We start from the raw sequence: 24,003 nt of genomic DNA on the forward strand, positions 1-24,003 counted from the left end.
TTAATTTACATTAGGTGTCTAAGATGTAGAGTTTTTGCCTTGGTTTCTCTCTCTCTTTTAAGAATGGGATTGATTGTGGCCTTTTGTGGGTGAGGAATCTGTAAAGGATAGGAGGGTTGAAAAGAAATGGAACGTATGCTAGTGGTCCTTGTATAGCCACGGAGAGAAATGCAGCTTTGAAGATGCAAATGCATTTGTGAGGTTTTCCAGACTCAAAGGAATGTAGCTGGGGAAGTCCTCCACGCGGTTTTTAAGGGGAAGAGGAGGATTTAAAGGACTAGAAAGGAGATGCCAGTACGAATAGACTAACAGTTCATTTTTATGCAAGTAACTTAGAGTTTAATCAGTGAAGTAGTCATCTGTGTGTGATGTATAAATTCAAAAACTGCAAGTTTATCCTATGTAAAAACTAATTTTTCTTTCAGCTGCTTGATAATGTGGAAAATAAAATGAAAGGCACATGTGTAGAGGGCACTATTCCTAAATTGTTCAGAGGGAAGATGGTGGTATGTATTTAATATTTTCTTTCTTTTTTTTTTTTTTTTAATTTAAATTAACTGTTACTTATATACATTGAAATTCTGTGGTTTTTTGGTTTTTTTTCTTTGTTTTTTTTTTACAGTCTTATATCCAATGCAAACACGTAGACTATCGATCTGAACGAATAGAAGATTATTATGATATCCAGCTAAGTATAAAGGGAAAGAAAAATAGTAAGTGATACATTGTGATATGTACCAATCAAATACTTCAACATGTTGGACATCTTTAGTGCCTGTTGATTTCAAATGGGTTTGTTGGTGCTCAGCACTTTGAAATACCTTGCTTTAATTTCAGAGGAACGAGTCTTTGACACCTCATTGAAAACATTTTCTGCAGAAAATGTTTTTGCTTACCTTACCTTTTTTCCCTACTCCCGTTTCCCTTCCCTGCTCCCTCCTCCCTAATTCTCTCACTGATATCTTTTCCTAAAAACTCTGTGAATTTCCGGCGTTTTCCTGGTGTCGTAAAAGTGCATACTGTGCACTACTGTGCACTACTGTGATAACAGTAGTGTTGTCACAGTAGGTTATAATTTATATATGAAGATGAACTTGAAGGAAATAGATTCTTATTTAGACCTAAACATAGAAATAAGCAAATAAAAAGAACAAACTAATCAGAGCAGCGTAACAGTGGTCCCCGATCATCACTTTACCAAGTACCTGGCATACAAGACATGAAAAAGGACATGTACGAGTCCAGCAAACAGAATCATCTAGCTTGGTAGTTAACAGTTGCAAAGTGAGAATAGGAGATTTGGCAGACAGTTGGAACTATGTGATTTTAAAATCTGTTGATATTCTTATGTATGCCCTTACAATTTAGTGCATTTATTGGTGTTCTTAAGCAATAAGCAATATAATGCTTTTTTTTTTTTTTTAAACAAAGACAGAAATATTCAAACACAAGCTCTCATGTCTTAATATGTTATTTGATTAATACATTATTAAGCCCCCAGGCTAGAGCAAACTTCCATTTTTCTTCCTCCTTCCCTACAATTACCCAATCTTTTTTTCATTTAGTTTTTGAGTCCTTCATTGACTACGTTGCAGTGGAACAGTTGGATGGTGATAACAAGTATGATGCAGGAGAACATGGCTTGCAGGTATTTTTCTTTTTTTTAATTTGGTTTTAAATTTTATTTCTCTGTCCTTGGTAAAATAACTTAACAAAGCTATAGTAGCCAAAAAATGTTGCAAAACCCATTCTAGGTTGTATCAGCTCATTTTAGTGATTTTTCTCCTCAGACAAGCTTTTACGTAGCTCTTCTTAATTGCTGTTAGGTTCTTAAGGTGGAGCTTGGATTTTAAGACAGTCTAATCAGCACTGAGTTTTGCTTTTATACCTTTAAGTGTTCTAGTGACTAGAATGGTTGACTTCTCTACTGATCTCAAGACTGAGAAGTTCTTCCTCTAAGAGTAGTCTGTTCTTCTATGTGTCTAGTAAAAAAGCGGTATAGCTCTAAAAGTAACTTGAGAGGTCAGTTTTGTATCATCAACAAGAACGCCAAATGAACCTGTGGAGTTTTAAACATTTATGTGTGTGCACATGTTTCTGAGCTTTTCAGCTGCACTTCGGTGCACCCACTGGAGGAAGCTGAAGTGCTTTTTAAAAACCCTTGTTTTACTAAAGCTTATTATTGCAGCTTCCATATACCATTTTTTGTGAGTAATGTTCTATGTATTCTTTAGCTGTTCTTAGGAAGGTACAGCATGGTAGCCAAATATTTGTTGGCAGAATACAATGAGCATGAAATTCTTAATTGATCAAAAATTAGTTTTCTCCTCTGTATTCTCTTTTTAATTTTATTTGTACAGGTAACTTGCTCTTAATGCAGTGAGATGTTCACATGTGCTTGTATGAATGATTTAAATTTAAGCTCCTGGGAAGGCTGGTGCAGCATTAAGACAGTTAACTTCCACCCCAGTTCTGAACATTCTTTGGTGCACATTGTGTTGTCAAGCCTATAAAATAAAAGTCCATAGGAAGAGTCTCTGCAGCAAACAAGTATTTGGAGTTGCTAAAAATCTTGCAATTTCAACCCTCTATTTCCTTTAAAATGTCTAGGAGGCAGAGAAAGGCGTGAAGTTCCTAACATTGCCACCAGTATTACACCTACAGCTCATGAGATTTATGTATGATCCTCAGACTGACCAAAACATCAAGATAAATGATAGGTAAGGTTTTTCTCATTGTAGAATTTGGACCTGTTTTTATCGAAAATAATTTGCCAAAATCCTATTTTTGAATCAACTCCAAGAGGAAGGTGTGTGCCCTGGCACATGTTAGAGGTCCCCAAAAGGTGCACTGATTGAATATTAATGATCAGAATGACAAAATGAATACTTAAATAGTCATTTGTAGCGGTCGTTTTGGATATGAAACAAGTGAACGTGTCTTTTAACGCTTTGTGGAACATTCTTGGTGCCACGTGTGGAAAGTTGGTACAGTCCCATAGGCTTCCACAAGAGCGAGTGGGGTGAACAAGTTGGTCCTCTGCTTTCCCTCCATCTATTTCCATGCCCACTCGCTGTAAGTAGAGGCTGATAATTTCTCAAGGAGATACATTGTTGGTTGTAAACTAAATCTGTATTGCAGCGATTTCAGTCTCACCAAGAAGCTGAGACTGTAGCAGCTGAAAGACATTTCAGAATAATGTTCTAGTCCAGTGGTACCTGTGCTAGAAAAGCTGTAGTTGTGTACTAGAAAATAACAGGTTTTGAGCTTTTCCCTTGACACAGTGAATCCAAAGCAGCACTATTTCAGTAAAGTGCTCTTACCCTTCTTACTGAGGGCATGTTTTTTCTCAGGTGCTTATGAAGGTTATTTTTATTCCATATTAAAACGGTGTAAAATCTGCCACTGTATGCAATATATCCTGGCATTGTAACAACTTGTTCAATTTTTTTTTTTAACTTGCTTTAGGAGTAAGTACTGATGTCCTGCATGATTGTATGTGTCTGTCTTAACTACAAATACAACTGTCTTAATTGTTTTCAAAACTAGGTTTGAGTTTCCTGAACAGTTGCCACTAGATGAATTTTTGCAAAAAACAGATCCTAAAGATCCTGCCAATTACATTCTTCATGCAGTTCTAGTACACAGTGGAGATAACCATGGCGGACATTATGTTGTTTACTTAAATCCAAAGGGGGATGGCAAAGTGAGTATTGAAAAGCACCTAAACATATTTGTGTTTTGCAAATATATACTTGCAGTTTTCGTAATGAGCAAATCTTTGGAATTTTTGTTCCCTAACAGAAGAGCATGCTGGCACACTCACTTTATCACACAGGGATTTGATTTCTCCATGTAGTTCTTAGCTTGATACTTTTTCCATTTGATGCCTATTCTAATGTATTTGGGAAACTTACTTTGTATTTACAAAGGAAAAACAGCAGCCCTCGTGTCTAGGTTGTGCTCTTTAGGGAGGAGCCTGCATTTGAGGGCATTAAAGAATCCCTTCTCTCTTAAGAGGAGCAGCTTCATCTGCATCCAAAGCCAATAGCATCCAAAAGCTATTGGCTTTTGGCAAAAGACTTCTAACTAAGGGAATCCCTTCAGCTGTGTGTGTATGTGTGTTGGAAGGCCTACTGCAATCAAGTTCTATCCAGCATTTTTTTAGGCTGACCTTATGCTGAAGCAAATATGAATGTGTCAAATGTTTCCGTGACTCAGAAGTTCAATATCTTTGCATGTCCCCCTGTTGCAGGTTTAGGTGACTTGATTGGATTGGACGTTTATAGGTCAGGTGCCTCTTCCCTTGAGGTGACTGGTTTTGTGTGTACGTGACTGTTCACAGTAAAAGTAGAAGTCGGATTTTGCTGTGAATTTGTTGCTATTTGTCTTTCATTCTTAATTGGCTTTATTGTTTTAATTTAAAATTTGCTGTAAATTCCTTTAAATGTACAAATAATTCCTAGGTATCTTGTGTATCACTGGTTTTTATTTTATTTTACAACAAATAAGGTCAATTTTCTGAAATGCATATAGAAAAGTTAGACATTTGAACGACAGTCTTAAGAATAAATTCTTTGAATAATTATTGGGCTTTTGATGTTCAGTGTAAAATGTTCAAATATTTCAGTAAAGGTTTGGTATTTATGGCGTTCCTTATGCTGAGCGCAAGTAGCAGGTAGCACAAATTATACTGAACTAGTTTGTTTTTTTTTTTTTAAACTCATGCTGCTTGAAGAGCAATTTTAGTTACTTCAAAGAGCTGAAAGACATGCCAGAAATAGGATTAATTTATCATTCAAGAACATGTTTTTGTGTGTAAAATTATATTTATATGAAATTTTCTCTCTAGTGGTGTAAATTTGATGATGATGTTGTATCAAGATGTACAAAGGAAGAAGCGATTGAACACAACTATGGAGGTCATGATGATGACTTATCTGTACGGCACTGTACGAATGCGTACATGTTGGTTTACATCAGGGAATCAAAATTAAGTATGTATACTCTGCATGTGTTCCAAGTTAGATTTACGTCCAGGGATTTATGACTGTATTTTACTTCTGAATTGTTCAATCTTCCTATACAAAGGGGCTTCGTTAGCTGTAGTTGGAATTTATAGATTCTGTGGGACCAACCAGCCTTTCTCTCACTTTTGGAAAGTATGTGCTAATCTAGTGTCGTCTTAGCACAGTAAGGCAAGACTGTGTATGTGTATCTGCAGAGTGCTTTAGCCTTGATTTTGTTTTATAGGATGGAAAACGTAGTGAACTAACTTCAGTGATGGAAACTAGATCCAATTGATTATAAATATGTAGATATATGTATACAAAAAAAAATGTGAGGGGTGATAAATATTTTTTAATCCTGAAAATGAATATTTAATTCAGAAGTCTGATACACATTTCATGGAAGTAGTGTGTTTTGGCTTGGGATAGAAAATGCTTCTTTTGCCAAAACATGATGATATCAAACCATGGTTTTAACTAAAAGATGAAAAAAAGCTGGGTTTGACTTCAAATCAGAGGAAAGTCAAGTGTGTATGAAGAAAACCCTGTTTCATGTAAATCTTGAAATGACATCAGAAAATCTGCTTTGTAGGTGAAGTTTTGCAGCCTGTCACGGACCATGATATTCCTCAACAACTTGTAGAAAGGCTACAAGAAGAGAAAAGGATAGAAGCTCAGAAGAGGAAGGAGAGGCAGGAAGCTCACCTCTACATGCAAGTGCAGGTCAGCTTTTGAAACAGATCAGGTTGCAACTACCTTGCCGTTAAAATTCAGGATGTTGAGCCACCCAAGACAAACCTTGATTTTCAGTTTTTTGAATTTGTGTTTGGAAGTAGCGTTTGAAGTGAAATTACAATTTCAGTGCTTGTAAGTATATTTACACGTGCAACGAAATCCTAATGAAACAAACAGTACTGTATGTTATAGACATTTCTGTTTTCTCTAGAAGTTTTGTGCTTTCAAGTAAAAATAGTAAGTTCAGGTGAAAGGAAAAGGACCAGGTTATTTTAAATGGCTTCCCTGCCACTGCACTTCTATCTCCTTCAGGAATTATTTTCTAAAATTAGAATGTATCTAGCCATAGGCTGCAAGCCTGGACTACTGCCAAACTGAGCTCATCAAGTAGAAGCAGAAGGAGAGAGTGCTTATATTTGCAATTATCTTTTTGGAAAAGCCAGATGGACTAGATTGTTAGGAATTGCCTTAAGGAACCCTGTTTATGGCTCTTTCCAGAGCCCATCTGGCAGAAGAAAATAGAACCCATTTTCCATTTGCCTCCATGTTTCCTTACATCTTCTTTCTGGTGTTTATAAGTGGAGATATCAGTGAAGTTCAGCTTGTTTTACATCGCGTTTACTCTAGAGCTGTTTTCAGTGGAGAGACTGTCAGAGTTGCACCGTTTGTCTTTCTGTTAACAAAGAATGCATGGGAGCTGTGGGAGATATAGGAAGCATTTTAGGCCAGCCTCCTTGCATTACACCAGTAAAATAATTATGTAGCTTTTTTTTAAGCGCCAAGATTGTTAGAGTACATGTTTCCAAGATTGGGATCTAAGCGCAACTGGTTTTTAATTGTCTGGGCGTTGTAAGAATTAGTGTACCTTAATTACTTAGGCTGATTTGACTATCAGTTACAATTTTTAAATTTCATTATAACCTGTATACTTGCAAATTTTCTTCATGAGAACACGAATAGTGTTAGCAGTATGCCACTATCCAGAGAGCCAGTGACGTTGCATAGTAAAGTATCATGAGAAGGTATTACATTGTGCAGCTGAGTTATTATGAATAGTAACCTTTAAATGTAATTTTTCAGATAGTGGCAGAGGATCAGTTCTGTGGTCACCAAGGCAATGATATGTATGATGAAGAAAAAGTGAAATACACTGTTTTCAAAGTATTAAAAAACTCCACGCTTACAGAATTTGTTCAAAATCTCTCTCAAACGATGGTAAGTTTTCTGTAGCTGAATATCTGTATGTATTTATTTTATTACATTGTGATTGCTTCGTAGTCTTTGTCTTCTCCAAGTATTGGCAGTAGTCATAATTTAGACCTTTTAAAATAGAAGATCTGTTTGGGTTTAATAAAAGTATCTTAACCTTTTTTGTTTGTTTGTTTCCTGTCACAATTTTTATTTATTTTAGGGATTTCCCCAGGATCAAATCAGATTATGGCCAATGCAAGCTAGAAGTAATGGAACAAAAAGACCTGCAATGTTAGATAATGAAGCAGATGGCAATAAAACGGTAAATATTCATTGACCGAGGACATTATTTCTGTACAGCACCCATGATTTTTAGTTCTCTTTAGGAATGTGTAAGTTTGGAACACCAGATATTTCAAGGTTTTAATTTAACCTGTATCTGGTAAAGTTTGATCTGTGGGAAGACTTGAGATTTAGTGGATTGATTTGGACAGGAGGGAGGAGTGTGGTGCATGATTTTTCTTCCATGAAAAAAAAGCATGATCATGATTTTTATGTTAGATTTGAAACAGAAATGTCTTTTTGAGTCCTCCATTATTTGGGCAAAAATTCTGAATTTAATGAAATATGTTGCTTAAAATGTAAAACACTGTGTCTAAATACCGCCTAAAAGAGTGATTGGTTTCACTGTCCTGTTACTTCCAAAGTGAAGTAATTTTCTTGCCATAATAAAGATAGCTGTAGGTATATTTTTTAAATGAAAAAGAAATAGGTCCATTTTAAATAAAACCTATCACTTGTGCTTCATTAAAACCTTTTTGGTGTTTTTATATCTGTCATTGTTTTTCTTAATAAACTTCATTAACTTCCTGTCATTAATGCAACTAAAAATAATAATTCTTCCACTCGTAGAATATCATGAAGGTCTTGTATCTGATGAAAATGCAGGTACCAGGTTATATTCTATTCTTCAGAGACTTTATTTTCTTCTTCCACATCTTTCTACATAGATGATTGAGCTCAGTGACAATGAAAATCCGTGGACAATATTTTTGGAAACAGTAGATCCAGAGATGGCTGCTACTGGAGCAACATTACCCAAGTTTGATAAAGATCGTAAGCATATATGCTAAAACTTGAGTTAAATACAAAATACTTTTATTTTGGGTATATCTCCAAAAACATTGTGCATTCCTTTTTTCAGTGATGACATCGATGTACCCATGAAACTACAGTGCTGTAATTAGTTTTTCTCATGCAGTTTTTCCCTCATTTATCTTGGAAGTGTAAGATATGTTTCACATGTTTTTAGAATCACTGAATAATTTTTATATATATGTGTGTATATATATATATAAAATAAATAAAGTTGACTTCTAAACATTAAGTATTTAAGACTATTTTAAGGGCATTAATCAAATTAATAAATCAAAGACACGTCTTTATTACTGTTTATAGAAAATTATCTAGGTGGTCCCATCCCTGCCCCAACATGCTCAAATAAGTCTCACATAAAATTAAATCTTGTTTCTTAATTTGTAGATGATGTAATGTTGTTTCTGAAGATGTATGATCCGAAGACTCGGAGTTTGAATTATTGTGGACATATCTACACACCTATATCCTGTAAAATACGTGAGTTTTAAAATTAAATTTCATTGTTATAATTGAAATTTTTTAAAGATGAGAGATTGCATACTTTTTTCTTTTCTTTTAGTATTAGTTTTATCGCTGAAATCAAAGGTAGGCCACAGAAAGGAATTCTGATTTCTCTCAACACCACATAATTTTCTTCCCCATGTTCTGTCAGTGAAACTTTCTGCAAGGCTGAGAGTTGCCTTAATATACCGTTGGCTGTCAGTTCCTTTTTTTGGTACAAGTTTGCTGTATTCACCAGGTGTTGCTGACCATAAACAGCTGGTTCAGACTTGCTGTAAAGCTTTGTGATTTGATATTGCTCCCCAGTTTGGGTTTTTTCCTTCTATTTCAAGTTTTTTTGTGGAATGTACTTCTGCAATAGCTTTTAAAATTAACTGCTGTGTAACTTTTCACTATGGCAGCCTGAGAGCAGCCGCTCAGACTGAATTGGGTGTGAGCCTTGGTTTTCATATGGATCCATGTGAAAAATTCAGAAAATGTCCACTGAGTAAGAATACTTCGATTTGTCATTTTGAATGACTTGTACATGCTTTCTTATTTTGTATTTTAGCTGTCTTAATTTTTTCTTTTTTAAAAGAGGTTAAAATTTTTATCTGGGGAAGGGACAGCGTTAGTTCATCTCTTTGATCTTGGATGGCCTTGCACATGTTTTTTTGTTGTTGTTGTTGTTCAGATGAAGTGGAAGGAAACCTTAAAGTCTGTCTCTGGGCTGAATGTCAATAAGGGAAGCTTTAACCTGGAAGGCTGGCTTTCTTAGGCATTTTAATACTCTTTATCCAGGGTAGAAAAATAGGTTCTTTTTTTTTTTTTTTTTTTTTTTTCTCCCCAGGAGGTCTTGCTAGCAGTTGAAGTGCAACACATTTCAAATTTCTTTTCTTTTCCAATAGGTGACTTGCTTCCAGTTATGTGTGAGAGAGCAGGATTTCCACAAGAAACTAACCTTATCCTCTATGAGGTTTGGATTGATAGACTTTTTGTAACATTTTTGTCTTTTACATGTTATAACTAGAGAAAAAGAAACTTTATTGGTTAAAAAAAAAAAGTTGCTCATAAGAATGGTAATTTATAAATCATAAGCACTCTGTAACCTGTAGCTTTGAAGTCTACAGTGCTGCAAGAGAGTATCAGCAGATAGCTTCAAAACAGATTTAAAATTCAACAGCTAGAAGTGTGAGGCTTTAAAACCAAAAAATCTCTACATGAAGTTCTACACAAGCAGCTTTGCTGTGCTAAATCTGTGCATATCCTCTGAGTTGCAGTGTTAGAGGAGCTAATGCTGCTAACGTTATTGGCCATTGTAGTTTCAGTGCCCCCCTTAGCAGAGCTGAGAAAATGTTGCATCTTCTCCTTCCTCCCCTAAGTTAAAAGTCAGCAAACAAAATATTTAGACTGCTAATGTGTTTCTGCCCAAATACAGAAATAGTAAATCTTTATAACTGCTGTATTTATTGAGTGCTGAAGATGCAGATCTTGCCAAGGCAAAGTCTGTGCTGTAGTAAGAACAAGGAATTGGTTTTTTTTTTTAATTGCTGTTTTTGTTAGCAGTCATGCTGCTCTCTCTGGTGGTTCCAGGGGAGCGCGCACACTTCCATGCTAAAAAGCAGATCTGTCAGGTACTGCTACTCTGTGCAGGTCAGGGTTGCAGTTTGATCCCAGTTTGTTTAGAGAGGTGCTTTTATCCCAAGAGGTCAACCTACAAGTATAAAAACATAATATGCATGTAGATATTTTATAATAGACGCGTTTTTAACATGGGTTTATTATTTCTTTTTAAAAAGACAAGTGAATTGCTGTACAAAAGCTCTGCGCTATTAAAATCAGTGAGCATAATCAGTGTTCTCCAAGCTTCCTGGAAGCTGCATCAGTAGAAAATTAATTTGAATTTTGGAAGCTTTTCAGTGCTAACAAGATAATGCTGAATGATAAAATACTTTTGAAAATTAAGATGACTTGAGTGAGACTCCAAAGGTAAAAATGAGCAGCCAGCTTTATCAATAGCAGTTAGATGTATTGGGACCTTAGCTAAGATTACATTTAATTTACATATATATATATATATATATATATATATATATATCCATTTGTTTCAGTTGAAAGAAGATACAAGTTACCGTATCTGATGATTTCTTTACTATTTACTACTTTATTTTTGTCTTTTGTTTATTCTGTGATCAACAATTTTTGTTCTTTGTTGCAGGAAGTTAAACCCAATTTAACAGAAAGGATTCAAGACTATGATGTATCTCTTGATAAAGCTCTTGATGAACTCATGGACGGCGACATCATAGTGTTTCAGAAGTATGTATTTTAAGGGGCCAGCTTATCGTTGCAATTAAATCACCTGGTTCACTTTGAAAGCAGAACTTCCTTTAACTTAGCATTTTTAACAAGAGCAAAGTGTAATTTTCCAACAATAGACATGTTCTCAGCTGTTCTCATTTGTTTATTCAAAGGGGAAATGAAAAAATATCGGTAGTATTTTAATTATCACATGCCACATTATTTAAGGAAAAGAAGGTTTCATCCTAGTTTAGAAAACTAATAACCTAAAATACGTCTTAGTATTGCCAAAGAGTGTGGTTCAGCAATGCATCTGAGTTCTGCAGCGTTTTACTTGGAGCCGCTGTAACTCAGACACTGAAGAGCCTACCAGCATTTCAGATCTCGGGCTCTGTACCGTTACCACCGTACAAGGCTCTTGGCTTGGAGCTCCTTTCAGCCTAGAACTAAACTAAACTGCTTTCCTTTTTTTTCCTTTTACTCATGCTCATGATAAGTTCCATATTGGTCCACGGTGATGATATGCTCATGATTTGCCTGAGCATATGCAACTCATAGGTGTACTGGTGCTTCAACTGGAGTTTTCTCCAAGGCAAAAGGAGAACTCCTGCATCTTGTATCCGTTAAAGGGATCTTTCATAAGCTTGTCAGGGCTATAAATCAGCATTTCTATGCTCTCACTCCTGATGGTCACACCCAACTGTGTTGCTCTGTTTCTCTCCATGGGCTGACAGTGGGTGGAAGCCAGCTAGTCTATCTTCAGCACTCTTACCCCAGATTATGTGAGATGAATGTATTTCTCATGTCATGCCTTGGAACTCGCATTCCCTGTTGACCCAGTTGGTGTTATGCACCTTTGGCTGGCTGCTGACTCCTGGGTAAGTGCACAGCTTGTACCCTGGTGCTATTTCTCCGCTGAGAAGATATAGGGGTACCAGTCAGTAGTGACCCAAACCAGTGCCTGTGCCGACTGTTCTGTTTCTGTGGTTCAGGGAGTGCTGTTACACATCTGGCCTCTGCAAAGCAGTTAATACAGGAGTCTATGGAAAGCTGTGGCAGTGTTAAGGCAGATGTGCAGTTATGTGCCAGGGTGGGAGGGAGAGAAAGGCTACTGCTAGACCGCCGCTGTGAAACAACTGGAGTCAGAGCGTTGCCAGACTGCCAAAGGAGCGAGCACAGCGTGAGTGCGTTTGCCCTTGCGCCGCACAGAAATACTCAGGGGTGTGGGTCACTACTGACTGTATTAGTTCTACTGTGTACGAATGGCGGCTCTTTAAAAAGGTTTCTAAACTTTATTTCTGTATCTCTCAACTGTCGCTGACTTACTGTAGAACATGTTTTTAAAAGCCCTAACTGCTTGTATGTGTAACAATGTGATATGTAATGCTATTATCATTTGTTTGCTCTTGTAGGGATGACCCAGAAAATGATAACAGTGAACTACCAACAGCTAAAGAATACTTCCGAGACCTCTATCATCGCGTGGATGTCATTTTCTGTGATAAAACCATCCCCAATGACCCGGGCTTTGTTGTTACTTTATCCAATAGGATGAATTACTTTCAGGCATGTGTCCTGTTTGTTTCGTTGCTTTTGTTTCCTTGTTCTGAAAGTAACTTTTGCATTAGTTCTCAAGCATGTTATACATATTTTTAGAAAAGAGTAGATCTGTTCTTGTACGCTTTTTGCGTTGTAGTACTGAAAAATTTAAGGAAGCCCCTAGTGCTTGTGAGAAGAAAATACTCTAAAGAACCCCAGTTTTATTAATAATGAGTTATTTGGCAATAGGATTCTTTCTTGATATGCTATTCTGCTCTGTTAGGGAAATGATATTGTAGTGAAATATGCATTTGCTTTCTAAGTGACATGTAACACTTGCTCAACTTATTTAGCCATTAAAAGAAAAATACCTTGGGAATCTAGTGACACCTATTTTCTGCTTGTAATATCATCAACAATATTCATTTTGTAGACCAAACTGTATAGCTTTCTTCACACAATGCTGTTCAATGCTCAGTGGCACTAACAGGTCAAACCTGTTGTGTTCATAAAGGGTGACCAGGGGTGTTTAGAAGAGGAAAACTGGACAATGAAACTAAAAAAAAAAAAAAAAAAATTACAGTCGGTCTGATCTATTAAGAGCCTGAGTAGATTTGGCTCCCTATGATTCTCCTGCAGTCGCTTTTGCCAGTGTCAAAAAGATCACCTAAAACCAGACCAGTTTATTTTCTGTCACCAAGGCAGGAACTTTGAGCCCCTGCTTATACAGGGGAAGTCAGGGATGACTTTTGCTACCCTGCTCTCATCATCTGCTTTTTGGCAACTCGCTTTCTCTTATTTAATTTTTACTTGAAGTGTAAGGTCTTTACAGCGTATTTTGATAAGGGAAAAATAGACAGAGGATCCCCATGCTTTTTGTGAGGCAGTGACATGAAATATGCTGATGGAAATAACGTGGTCATGTTACCCAGCAAGGTAACTTCCTTGGAGTGAATTAAAGAACAGTGGGGAATTTTCAAAGAGCAGATCTTACTTATTTCCCCCATAATAGTATAATTTAAAAAAAACCCAACAGCAGAAACAAACAAACAAACAAACAAACAAAAAACCAAGAGGGGTAGAGCTATTGTGGGTTTTGTGGCCTTTTAGTGACAGTGATTTATTGTAATAAAACAGACAGTTTCCTCATTTTTTTTCCCTAGTGTATCTTATTCTGTGTCAGCTGTTCAGGAGCTAAAGCTACTAGTTTATTTTGCCTCGGGGAAGTAGACATAGTGGGTCTCTCTCAGAATTTCAGTAGCATAATGTCCTTGATGTGTAACGAATGACTGTGATTGTAGAGTAATGGCATAACTGTCTGAGATAATTCAGAACTTACAAAAAATTTTATTTCCAGGTTGCAAAGACAGTTGCGCAAAGACTTAATACGGATCCAATGCTACTACAGTTTTTCAAGTCCCAAGGGTAAGATGAATTTCCTTAGTGTTTTGTGCCTGAACTATTCTTTAAAATACTGAACCCAAATATAGATAGGTAGCAGTTACTTTGTTGCTTTTTCCAGGTTGTAAACTAATTGTTTACTTACCAGTCAAAACGTTAGTGTTCTGGCATGCACAGCAAGTGACATAGACAGTTTTCAGTATCGCAATGGCTGGCTCTAGAGCCTCAAAGAATTGCACATTTTAGAAGAGTTCTAGTAAATGTCATTGAAAAAAGGTGCATTTTAAAGATCACTGTTTAAATTTCTAAAATCATTAGTTACTTCAAAGCCTTCCTGTATGGGACAAATTATTAAGCTCATGCAAGTGCTGTTTCAGTGAATGCAGGTTTCTAGAATGGAGGTGAGCAGAAACAAGTGCACATGAAAGCAGGATTTTTGCTGATTGTACAGGTTTAAATGCAGGAGTTACTTCACTGATTTTTCCCTTCCTTCCCCAAAGTCTGCAAATGAGGTTTTATGAAGATGACGATGATCTAACAAGTTCACAGCTGCTAAAAGGGGCATTTCTGGTTAAAGTGGTGTTCTCGGGCACAGTTGTGTAAAACTTGATTTGAATCTGTATAACACTATAGCAGAAAACAGCATATTAGTAGTTATATGTATATGCTGCAGGAATAATGCGCACACAAAAATTACATCATCTTTTTGTCTTCATGTAAATGTAGGTTGCCCTTTATTAACATGTAGGCATCTCCCTCCATCGTCAATGGGCCTGTCGTAATTTGAGTAGCTCTTTCTAGTTCACAGTGCTGTGGTCACTCTGGAAGTTGCTGTGTCATACGGCTCCACAAATTAACCTTTCACAATCTAAAACTCGCGCTTCTATCCTAGTAGTTTCAGAGGAATGTAGGTCTGCCACCCTGCAGCATTAAAGGCGAGCTTGTAAACATCCAAGAGAGTTAACACGCACAGTGAATGGTATTTCTGTTCCCTACGCTCACCTGTTTTTTAAAAATCAGTAAAGCACTGAATATAATGCTGCTTAGACTGTGCTAGCAATTGTGTAAAACTGGAAGCCAGGAATAAAAATGTACTTGGTACTTCGATTTACTGAGCAGTGACGGATTGTGAAGACATATTTATGTTTTTCTTTTTCCTTCTGTAGTTATAGGGATGGCCCTGGTAATCCTCTTAGACATAATTATGAAGGTACTTTAAGAGATCTTCTGCAGTTCTTCAAGCCTAGGCAACCTAAAAAGCTTTACTATCAACAGGTAAGAGTCTTTGGTTTTTATTGATATGAATTAAAAAAAAAAAATCCTGCCCTATACAAAGTATGCCTAAAGTGTTTTTCTTTTCTTCCTTAAGCTCAAAATGAAAATAACTGATTTTGAAAACAGAAGAAGTTTTAAATGCATATGGCTAAATAGCCAGTTTAGGGAAGAGGTGAGTGAGGCTGGCTGTTACACACTTGCTGTCATTTCTGTGTCAAAGCTGGTATGGCTGTGATTATGGTGCAGTTCGCACACTCTGTTGTCCCCAAAGAACACAAAATTAGAACGAAGTTGTACCTTATGTAAAAAACCAACCAACCAACCAAAAAAACCCAACCCCCAAACACCAAAAAACCTCATAAAAAATAAATTTAGAAAAATTGTGCCGGTTTTTAACAAAACCTTTGAAGGTAACATAGCTGTTCACTTTAGTAATTGTCATCTTTTAAAGATGAATTTTTGATGAAGAATCCAGTGTATTCTGTGCTTTAATATGGTTGTTTACATTTTCAGGTTTTCTAATGATTTTTCTGTTTTAAATTCTGTAGGAAATAACAGTATATCCAGATAAGCATGGGTGTGTGCGGGACCTGTTAGAAGAATGTAAAAAAGTTGTAGAACTCTCTGAAAAAGGTTCAGGGAAATTAAGGTAAAACTGGAAGATTTTGATTTCTTTTATGCGGTCATGTGGATTTTATGCAGAAAAGTATCCATAGAATTTAAAATAATGTGGAAACCATTATTATCAAATGAAGTCTGCTACTATGTTGAAAATAAAAAGCTTCCAGATTCGCATTAAGAGAGTTTTTATTAACTACAAATACGTATTTTATATAATTATTTATTTTGTATTTCATAAAGTTACATCCTTGAGATGCAAAAGTTTTATCAATTGCTTTTGTTAACTCACAATTTAATAATTGTTTCCAATTCAAGCATTTCATGCTGTTCACTTCTCGGGAGTTAAAAGTAAGGTCATGTAAAGAGAGTTTAAAACAACAATTTAATTTAAAAACCTTTGTCTTGTAGTTGCATGTACTGGCTTTTTTGCTACGAGCCAGAAGTAATTTAACCTCTTGTAACTTTACAGCTTAATTTTTACTGAAGACTGAATTTTAAGTTCTACGAATACAGTAGTAGTACCTGTTTACATCCTGACTATACTAATCCTTCTCGAGGTTTGAGAAAGAAACATTGCATTGATTTCTTTTTTTAATTAATTTTTAACGCTTTTCCTGTTTATTTTTAAGGCTGCTAGAAATTGTAAGTTACAAAATAATTGGTGTCCATCAGGAAGATGAGCTGTTAGAGTGTTTGTCACCTGCAACAAGTCGAACGTTTCGAATAGAGGTAAATATTACTTTCTTTAAGAAACTTCGAAACTTTACTCTGAGAGAAGAAACTCTCTCAAGTGGTAATTCTCTTTTTCTGGATTCTCATTTTCAAATACTGTGTTACTTGCAGCAAGCTAGATTACCTGATAATATATATGTATTTTTAAAAATAATCCTTCTAAAATTTTTCCTTTGTTTCATCTGCTTCCCCATAACGATTTCATTCTTTAAATTTTTATGTATGTTTATTATAACAGTACAGGAAGACTTGGCAAGGGCTTGTCCATAGGACATTTGCTGCCCTAGCAATAATTCCAAGGTTTGTTTGAGGACTCATGATGTAAATGTTTATGCTTAGAACCCACTTTCATACTCTAAACTTAAGTATTCTAGAAGACTTTTTCCTTTTCTGTGAAGTTTGAGCTTCTTGAGCCGAATTTTGATACTTATCATGTGATTTTTCTAAACATTTCATCTTACAAATCTGTTAACTCGCCTCAAAGATCAGAAATAAAAAAAAAAAAAAAATCTCCAATGTAAACTGTAATGAGGAGACAACAAGAGGTCTGTGATATTCCTATCAGCTATGACTACAGCTGATAGAAGATTTCATGTCAAAAAAGCCATTCGGGGGAAGCCAGGAGAATATATACTGAGTAGGGGAAGCTGAAATGCTGTCATGCGGGGATGAATGACTCTTGTAAAAAGACTCTGTCAAACAGCATGGTTCTAATTGTTTTTAAATAGACTTGGTTTATATTAGTAACAGTACATCACTTTGTGTTTACTTACTTAATAAGTCACTTTTTGGGGAAGTTTTAGCTGATTGCAGTCATAATTTTATGTCTGGATCTAGGAAATTCCTCTGGACCAGGTAGATATAGATAAAGAAAACGAGATGCTAATCACAGTGGCACATTTCCACAAAGAGGTTTTTGGGACATTTGGAATTCCGTTCTTGCTGAGGATACACCAGGTACAGCACGCCTCCCTTTTTTTCCCCATGGGATTACATTGATAATGTTTTCTTAAAGTACTGTCAAAGAAATTGATGAGTATAAAAAGTGTATAGGAAAATACCGCTCCTGTATAAAAGGTTCTGCCCCATATATGCCTTTTTACAGTTAAATCATTTGCCATCTCAGTTCTCTCTTGCATATACAGATTGTTTAGTGTTTCAGTAAGCCTGTGTAATATCTAGAAAGTAGGCATTCAGTATCAGCCAGGGACTTAAAATACTATCAAAGCAATACTAACCCCCCCAACAAACCTAGAATCCTATTTCTAATACCATTTTAGTAATTGCAATGCAAACTTGTTGGCAAAAGTGGCTAGGCCATGGCTGCTTGGCTTCTTACTGAGACACGTAATTATGAAAAGGAATTTGCTTTCTTGAACGTTTTCTAAGATGACTTTGCATTTCATAACTTCGGTAATTTGATGTGCTTTATCTTCTAGGGCTGGAAATTAATACAAGAGTGAGAGCTAATTTTGAAAGCTTAATTTAAATTCTTAAGTTTTTATGTGGTGCTGCTCCAACTGAATGCCACACATTCTTTTAATATCAAAGTGTATTTCTGGGGACAGTTAGCAATTTGCTTCTAAACTTTTTCTGGTTCATGTATGTTAGTTTGTATGAAAATTACTTACTTTTCTAAAAGTTTTGGCATGAGAAATATGTCCACATCTCTGCATCCCATAGAATTTTACTATATTTCCATATTTTTGATCAATGTAGAGCAAAACCTGTGTGTTGATTTCTGCTGGAAACCATTTGCACTGCATTTCCCAGTCTGTGATCGTATTATTGATCTTTTAAGTTGATTGTATCCATCACTTTTTTCAGCAGTTTACATACACAGTGTGCAGAAACATACTACAAAAAGCTACTAATTGAGAGGGAGCATCACATGTGTAGAGGTTTTAAAAAGTAATATTCTTAGGAAGGATATGTAAATTTTTTTTTTCCCAAATTCCTATTTTGCTGCTAATTTTCTAACTTTGTTTCTTAACTTTAACCTGGCTTGCACAAATCACTAGCAGTGCTTGGTCGATTTATGGGACAGTTTGTGTAATGATGAATCAATAAGACTTCCAGTTGCTGAATTTATAGAAAGTTGTATGTTGTTATTCCGTATCGTAGTGGATGATGTTGACACTTGTGTAATTTTGTAAATAACTGGGAGATTAAGGAAATGTATTTCAATTAAGCTTGAAACAGGAAATATTAATAGCACCCCTTTTTTCCTAGATTTTTTTTTTTTAAACATTAAAAATCTTGTTGTAATTAATAGGGTGAACACTTCAGAGAGGTTATGAAGCGGATTCAGACAATGCTGGACATACAAGAAAAAGAATTTGAAAAGGTAATGGCAAGTTGGGAGAGTTTTTATTGCTGATTGTAGACCCTAAATGAGTTTATTTTAAGAAGTTGGAACACCACAGATTTGGGATAAGTTTAGATTTTAATCAATAGAACAGTTGCTTGATTTAATGCTGCTTCTCAGAATAATTAGGTAGGGTGTGTAGGAGTAGTATTTCTGTCCTGCATCAAAAGAGATACTCGGCAAAACATTAAAGTAACGTAGAAGAGTTTAGATGATGCGGGACCTCTAGAGGCCACCCACTTCAGGTTCCTGCTCAGAGCAGAACTAGCTTGAAGTTAAGTCAGGTTGCTCAGGGTTTTACCTAGTTGCAATTTGAAAACTCCCAAGGGTGGGAATTCTGCCATGTTCTGGATACTGAGCATCACCACTACCATTGTGAAGACGCTTGTTTTCCTTGCAGGTAATCAGAATTTTTCATTTTGTAACTGGTGATGGTTGCCTCTTGTCCTTTTGCTGTGCAGCTCTTGAGAAGAGTCTGCTTCTGTGTAACAATCTTCAGTCAGTGGAAGACTAGATGCCCCTGGTAGCCTTTTCTTTGCTGGGCTAAACAAACCGATTTCCCTTAGCTTCTTGTGCGCCATGGACTCCAGCCCCCTAACTGGGCTATTGCTGGACTTGCTGCAGTTTGTTGCCATCTCTTTTTCCCTGGAGGGCCCAAACCTGGACACAGTATGCCAGATGCAGTCTCATGATTTCCTGAGCATTCATGTTATCCCATTGTCGAGGCTGTTGATGAAGATTTTAAACATGATTGGCCTTTATCAACCCCTGAAGAATACCACTCATAACCAGCTGCGAGCTAGACTACAAAATTAGACTTGAAGGCTTTATTTTAATGTGGTATCTTACCAGTTTTTTTTTCCTTTCCTTTTCATAGTTTAAATTTGCAATTGTAATGATGGGCCGACACCAATATCTCAATGAAGATGAGTATGAAGTGAACTTGAAAGACTTTGAGCCCCAACCTGGTGAGTTGTTAGACAACCTGACTATTCATTTGACCTGCTAAAGTTGCTCTGCCAGTTGTTATTATGTGATTATCCTTAACTCAGGATGCAGAAAGAGATTGTTCTTTGTACATGAAATACATTATATGTAGTATCGAAGCAAGTATTTATATAAGCTTGTGTGCACACTTAACAGTGTTAAGTGTATATGTTAGTCTGAGAATATGTATTTTATAGGCACATAAATAAGTAACCTGTTTCCTTGTGATTTAAAAGTTTGCATTTGAGTGACCAAAAGGGTCAAATATCAGTATAACATACTTTACAGAAGAGAGTTTCAACGTCAGTTGCACCTTATCTGTATTGGCCATCTGCTCCCTTCTACGTTTGATTCTCACATTGTTATTCGAGTGTGTGCTTGTGTTATTCCTAAAAAATATTAAGGTGCGTTCTCAAAAGAGTCTTATTTTAAGTGTGCTGCAAAAAGGTATTTGAATTCTCATATTCACTGAAGACGCTTCTTGTTCATTCTTGGTATCTTCAATGAATCTGAAGAATCTAACAAGGATATTACATATGTGAATAGGGTGCTGTTTAGATTTTCTCTTCCTAAGAGGTGATTCACCAAGCTATAAATGCAGCTCTGTTCTGAATTTGTCTGTGGATGGTCTACCATCTTGTTTACTTGACTGATATTTAAAGCTCTATTCTCTGAGGAATTTACACACAGGAGAAACCAGGTTAATCCTTCAGGAGTTCCACACAGTCATCTTTTGAGAGTTTCAGTTGGGAATGGCACCTTTGAATCTGCAGTCAGGGCTCTGTTGAAAGCCTTGAATTCATCGGGATTTTTTCCCTTAGCTTAGCTGAGTGTTCCTTTTTGTGAGGTGCTCTGTCTGGTAGAAACGAGATTGAGGACAACTTGCTCTCTGCAGTTCTATTTTTCTGACAATTATGAGCTCTGTTTTTTGTTGGCAGGTTCCGTTAGAGCCAAACTTTCTGCTTTCTTTCAAGCTGTATTCTGGATTTATGTAACAGTTGTAAAGAAATCCTGTAACTGTCCATTTATTTCAAAACCCACAGAGAGTTAGACCGATACCATTAATGAGTACTTTGCAGGAACCTAGCAAAAAGTCCTCTCGTCGTGGTGTGTTACACAGCCAGGTTTATGGCTCGTGGTTGTGAACATGAGGGGACTTGCCAAAACTTTGAATGCCTGCATCTGCACAAGTCATCCGTGAGCAGAGAAGTGTGTCACTGGAGGGCCCTCTTTCTCTGCACTAGTTGTGAGGGGTCTCTGGATGACAGACTTGGAGGTGGACATTTCTCCATGGATTTCTCCATTTCTCACCTCTCTCTTGTGTGCTCAGAGCAGGCAGAGTCCTGATTTTATTCTGTGAGTCATCTTTTCTGGGGGTGGGAAGGGGAAGGCAATAGTCTGAAATGAACTGTCAGACGTTCTGAGCAAAGCAGAGCCAGTTTTGCCAAAACAACATGAAAGACTAACCAGGTAACTGGGTCAAAAGTAGAGACCATGGCAGAGATTGGAAAAGGGAGAACTTGAACTCTTTGTAGGAGTTGTAGGGAATGTGAGATTAAAGGGTTTTAATTTGAGAGTTCAGGGGAAGTTGCCCCTTTGATAGAATTCATTTCCTCCCCTGAAATTCTCTGAAGGGCTGATAACATGGTGCTCTAATGCCTTCTTATCTAAGTAGTATTTCAAGGTGTGGGGCTGACGTGTTTCTACAAATACTGAATTTTAACATGTGCTGGATTGATTGAACCATTGGCATTCTCTAATCTGATTGACGTAGCTGATGTCAATAGTGTCCCTCTGCTTTTACAAAGATGCACTCTAGCAATGTTTGTGCTGTCGCTAATGGTGTAGGACTTCATTTCTTTCTTTAAAAGACATTCAAGTGAGCTCAGGAAGAGTGGCAGTTCTTTTTTATATTTGACATTGACCATTACGTCAAACGAAAGGACAGATAATTTTGATTGAAGAAAATATGTCCAAAAATGCAGATGCAGGCAACCAAAAAGGTCAAGTGTTTCATGCTTTAGTGGTTGCAGTTGATGGCTTTGAATGTAGGAGTGTGTTTTTCTTGCTGGGGGGCTGTTTAGTTTCTGCCTTTATCATTTCACTTCAGAGAACATTTGATGGTCTGCATTGAGGACATCTTAAAAGAGAATCTCTCTCATTTGCAATAAGTATATGGACTGTGTTTTTTCCTGAAAACTAGTGGTAGATAAAACTGTATTGGGTTGAACAAGTGAAAAAATGTGTACATTTTCTTTACAATCTTAAATATAACTGAATTTTTTTCTCAGAAAATGAAGGTCAGTTACATGATTTCTTAATTAACTGATTATTTGCGTTTTACATGTATTTAACAAATATTCCCACTTCAACCAGGTGATAGGAATAAGTTAATACAGCAGAGAGAGCTTATAATACTGCAAATACTATAGGTTGTCATATTTAGATGATGGATGCCTTCCTGTTTCAAACAGGCTCAGCACTTTGGTGAAAGCTAGTACTTTGATATGCCTGTGGCCATGAATTATAAGAGCAGTTCCCTTGCTTTAGCACATGCTTCACTGCTGTAAACTCCTATAAGTGACTGAAGAGGAGAAAAACCAGCTACCTGATCCAGAAACAGCTGTAAAATGTATTATTGGAAGGAAAGCAGAGGTCAAGAAAGCTGCCTGGTTGGCTGTGGACTGTAGGACTGTTCTGCAGTCCTCTTCCGTGCCCTGCGGTTCCTAGCAAACTGTGAACAGGGCACACAGGAGTAGTTTGTGTAAAGGAAACTTTCCCATTTAATCTTAAAACTTCATTATTTTTTTTCTCTTTTCTTTTCTAGGCAACATGTCTCATCCAAGGCCATGGCTAGGGCTTGACCATTTCAATAAAGCCCCAAAGAGAAGTCGCTACACTTACCTTGAAAAAGCTATTAAAATTCATAACTGACTTACTTAACCAGATTGTCAAGGCAAGGGACAAAAATAAGTGTGTGTGTGCACCTTTTTAACAACTGTAGAACTTTGGTACACGTGCACTATATCTGAAGTCTTCAGCAAGAGGATTTGCTGCTGATGTTAATTTTATTTTGTTGAGGCTGTTCAGTTTGGCTTCTCTGTATCTATTGACTGCCCTTTTTGAGCAAAATGAAGGTGTTTTTATAAAGCTTGGATGCCAATGAGAGTTATTTTATGGTAAACGTAATGCAAGGCAATTGTCAGCATAATGAGGGAAGAGTTTAGTAAAACAGTTGACATTGGCAAAATATTTGTCTGTAGTACGTTTCTAGATGGCATAAGCTGGCTGGCTGCCCTTCCCAGTATGGTGTTCACCATCACTGCAGCTAGTAAGTCTTATGTTTAGACTCACATCAGATTTATTTCCTTCAGTTATACTTTAAATGACATTTTTGTGCATTTGTAAATGCAAAAAACTCACATCATCAATAAATAGCAATCTCTACTTCATTGTGTACATTGTTGGCACTTATTCGGGATTTTTGTCTCCTCCAGCTGCATAGAATCTTTTTTAATAAACTAGTTTTCGTTTACTTTAGTCACTACTTCGCATCCCGTTTTGCCAAGTGGATGCCCCGAGTCCTAAAAAGAGATATTTGGGTCTTTTTATTAAATTTTCAACCATTGATAAATACTGTTGCGATTTATTATGCCATCTTCTGGCAAATAGAATGACACTCAAAAGTTGGCAAAAGCAAGTGAAAGGATTATAAATATCATTAATTTAGTTAACATGGGAAGAGATGGGGAAAACACAAGAAATAGCCTTTTAGCACAGAGGGCATGCTCACTAGTGTTTAGTAAGCTGTTGACTTTGTATAAAAAAGGAGGAAAAAAAAAAGAAAAAAGAAGAAAAACAGAAAAAATGAAATTGTATATTTAATGAATGAACATGTACAATTTAACACTTGGAGGTTAATTTTGTTGGGTGAGTCTGCAAGTGAATTTCACTGATGTTGATATTCATTGTGTGTAGTTTTATTTCAGTCCCCAGACTGCTTCCTTTTATTTTGGAGCTAATGCCAGCCGCGTGTCTAGTTTTGAGTGCAGTAAAGATAGAATCAGCAATTCACACTTAATTTTACATTCTTTTCCAGTATTTTATTTTGTTTCTGTAGCCGCAGTGTACAACAACTCTTCCTGTATATTGCCTTTTTTTGCTGGAAAATGTTGTATGTTGAATAAAATTTTCTATAAAATTTTT

At 36.4% G+C, this 24,003-nt stretch overlaps 1 protein-coding gene across 2 annotated transcripts in view; it reads left to right on the top strand.

Annotated features, from left to right (window-relative positions):
• Positions 1–24,003, top strand: part of USP7 (ubiquitin specific peptidase 7) — a 75,139-nt gene extending 51,136 nt beyond the window's left edge. Inside the window, exons 9-31 of one of the 2 annotated variants that reach the window (XM_087731341.1) lie at positions 426–506; positions 623–713; positions 1,566–1,648; positions 2,611–2,720; positions 3,550–3,706; positions 4,853–4,997; positions 5,602–5,732; positions 6,825–6,959; positions 7,156–7,257; positions 7,946–8,051; positions 8,478–8,570; positions 9,482–9,549; positions 10,792–10,892; positions 12,287–12,440; positions 13,771–13,838; positions 14,981–15,089; positions 15,184–15,261; positions 15,638–15,738; positions 16,340–16,439; positions 17,280–17,399; positions 18,718–18,789; positions 19,688–19,778; positions 22,625–24,003. In XM_087731341.1, the coding sequence (XP_087587467.1) occupies positions 426–506; positions 623–713; positions 1,566–1,648; positions 2,611–2,720; positions 3,550–3,706; positions 4,853–4,997; positions 5,602–5,732; positions 6,825–6,959; positions 7,156–7,257; positions 7,946–8,051; positions 8,478–8,570; positions 9,482–9,549; positions 10,792–10,892; positions 12,287–12,440; positions 13,771–13,838; positions 14,981–15,089; positions 15,184–15,261; positions 15,638–15,738; positions 16,340–16,439; positions 17,280–17,399; positions 18,718–18,789; positions 19,688–19,778; positions 22,625–22,731 (2,403 nt within the window). In that variant the 3' untranslated portion in view covers positions 22,732–24,003. The remainder of the gene's footprint in view (positions 1–425; positions 507–622; positions 714–1,565; positions 1,649–2,610; positions 2,721–3,549; positions 3,707–4,852; positions 4,998–5,601; positions 5,733–6,824; positions 6,960–7,155; positions 7,258–7,945; positions 8,052–8,477; positions 8,571–9,481; positions 9,550–10,791; positions 10,893–12,286; positions 12,441–13,770; positions 13,839–14,980; positions 15,090–15,183; positions 15,262–15,637; positions 15,739–16,339; positions 16,440–17,279; positions 17,400–18,717; positions 18,790–19,687; positions 19,779–22,624) is intronic. The other variant, XM_087731342.1, reaches the window with a different exon arrangement.

The sequence above is a fragment of the Nipponia nippon genome, unplaced genomic scaffold (genome assembly GCF_047370975.1).
Source record: "Nipponia nippon isolate SJK-2023a ecotype South Korea unplaced genomic scaffold, ASM4737097v1 scaffold_5, whole genome shotgun sequence".
Classification (NCBI taxonomy): Eukaryota; Metazoa; Chordata; class Aves; order Pelecaniformes; family Threskiornithidae; genus Nipponia; species Nipponia nippon.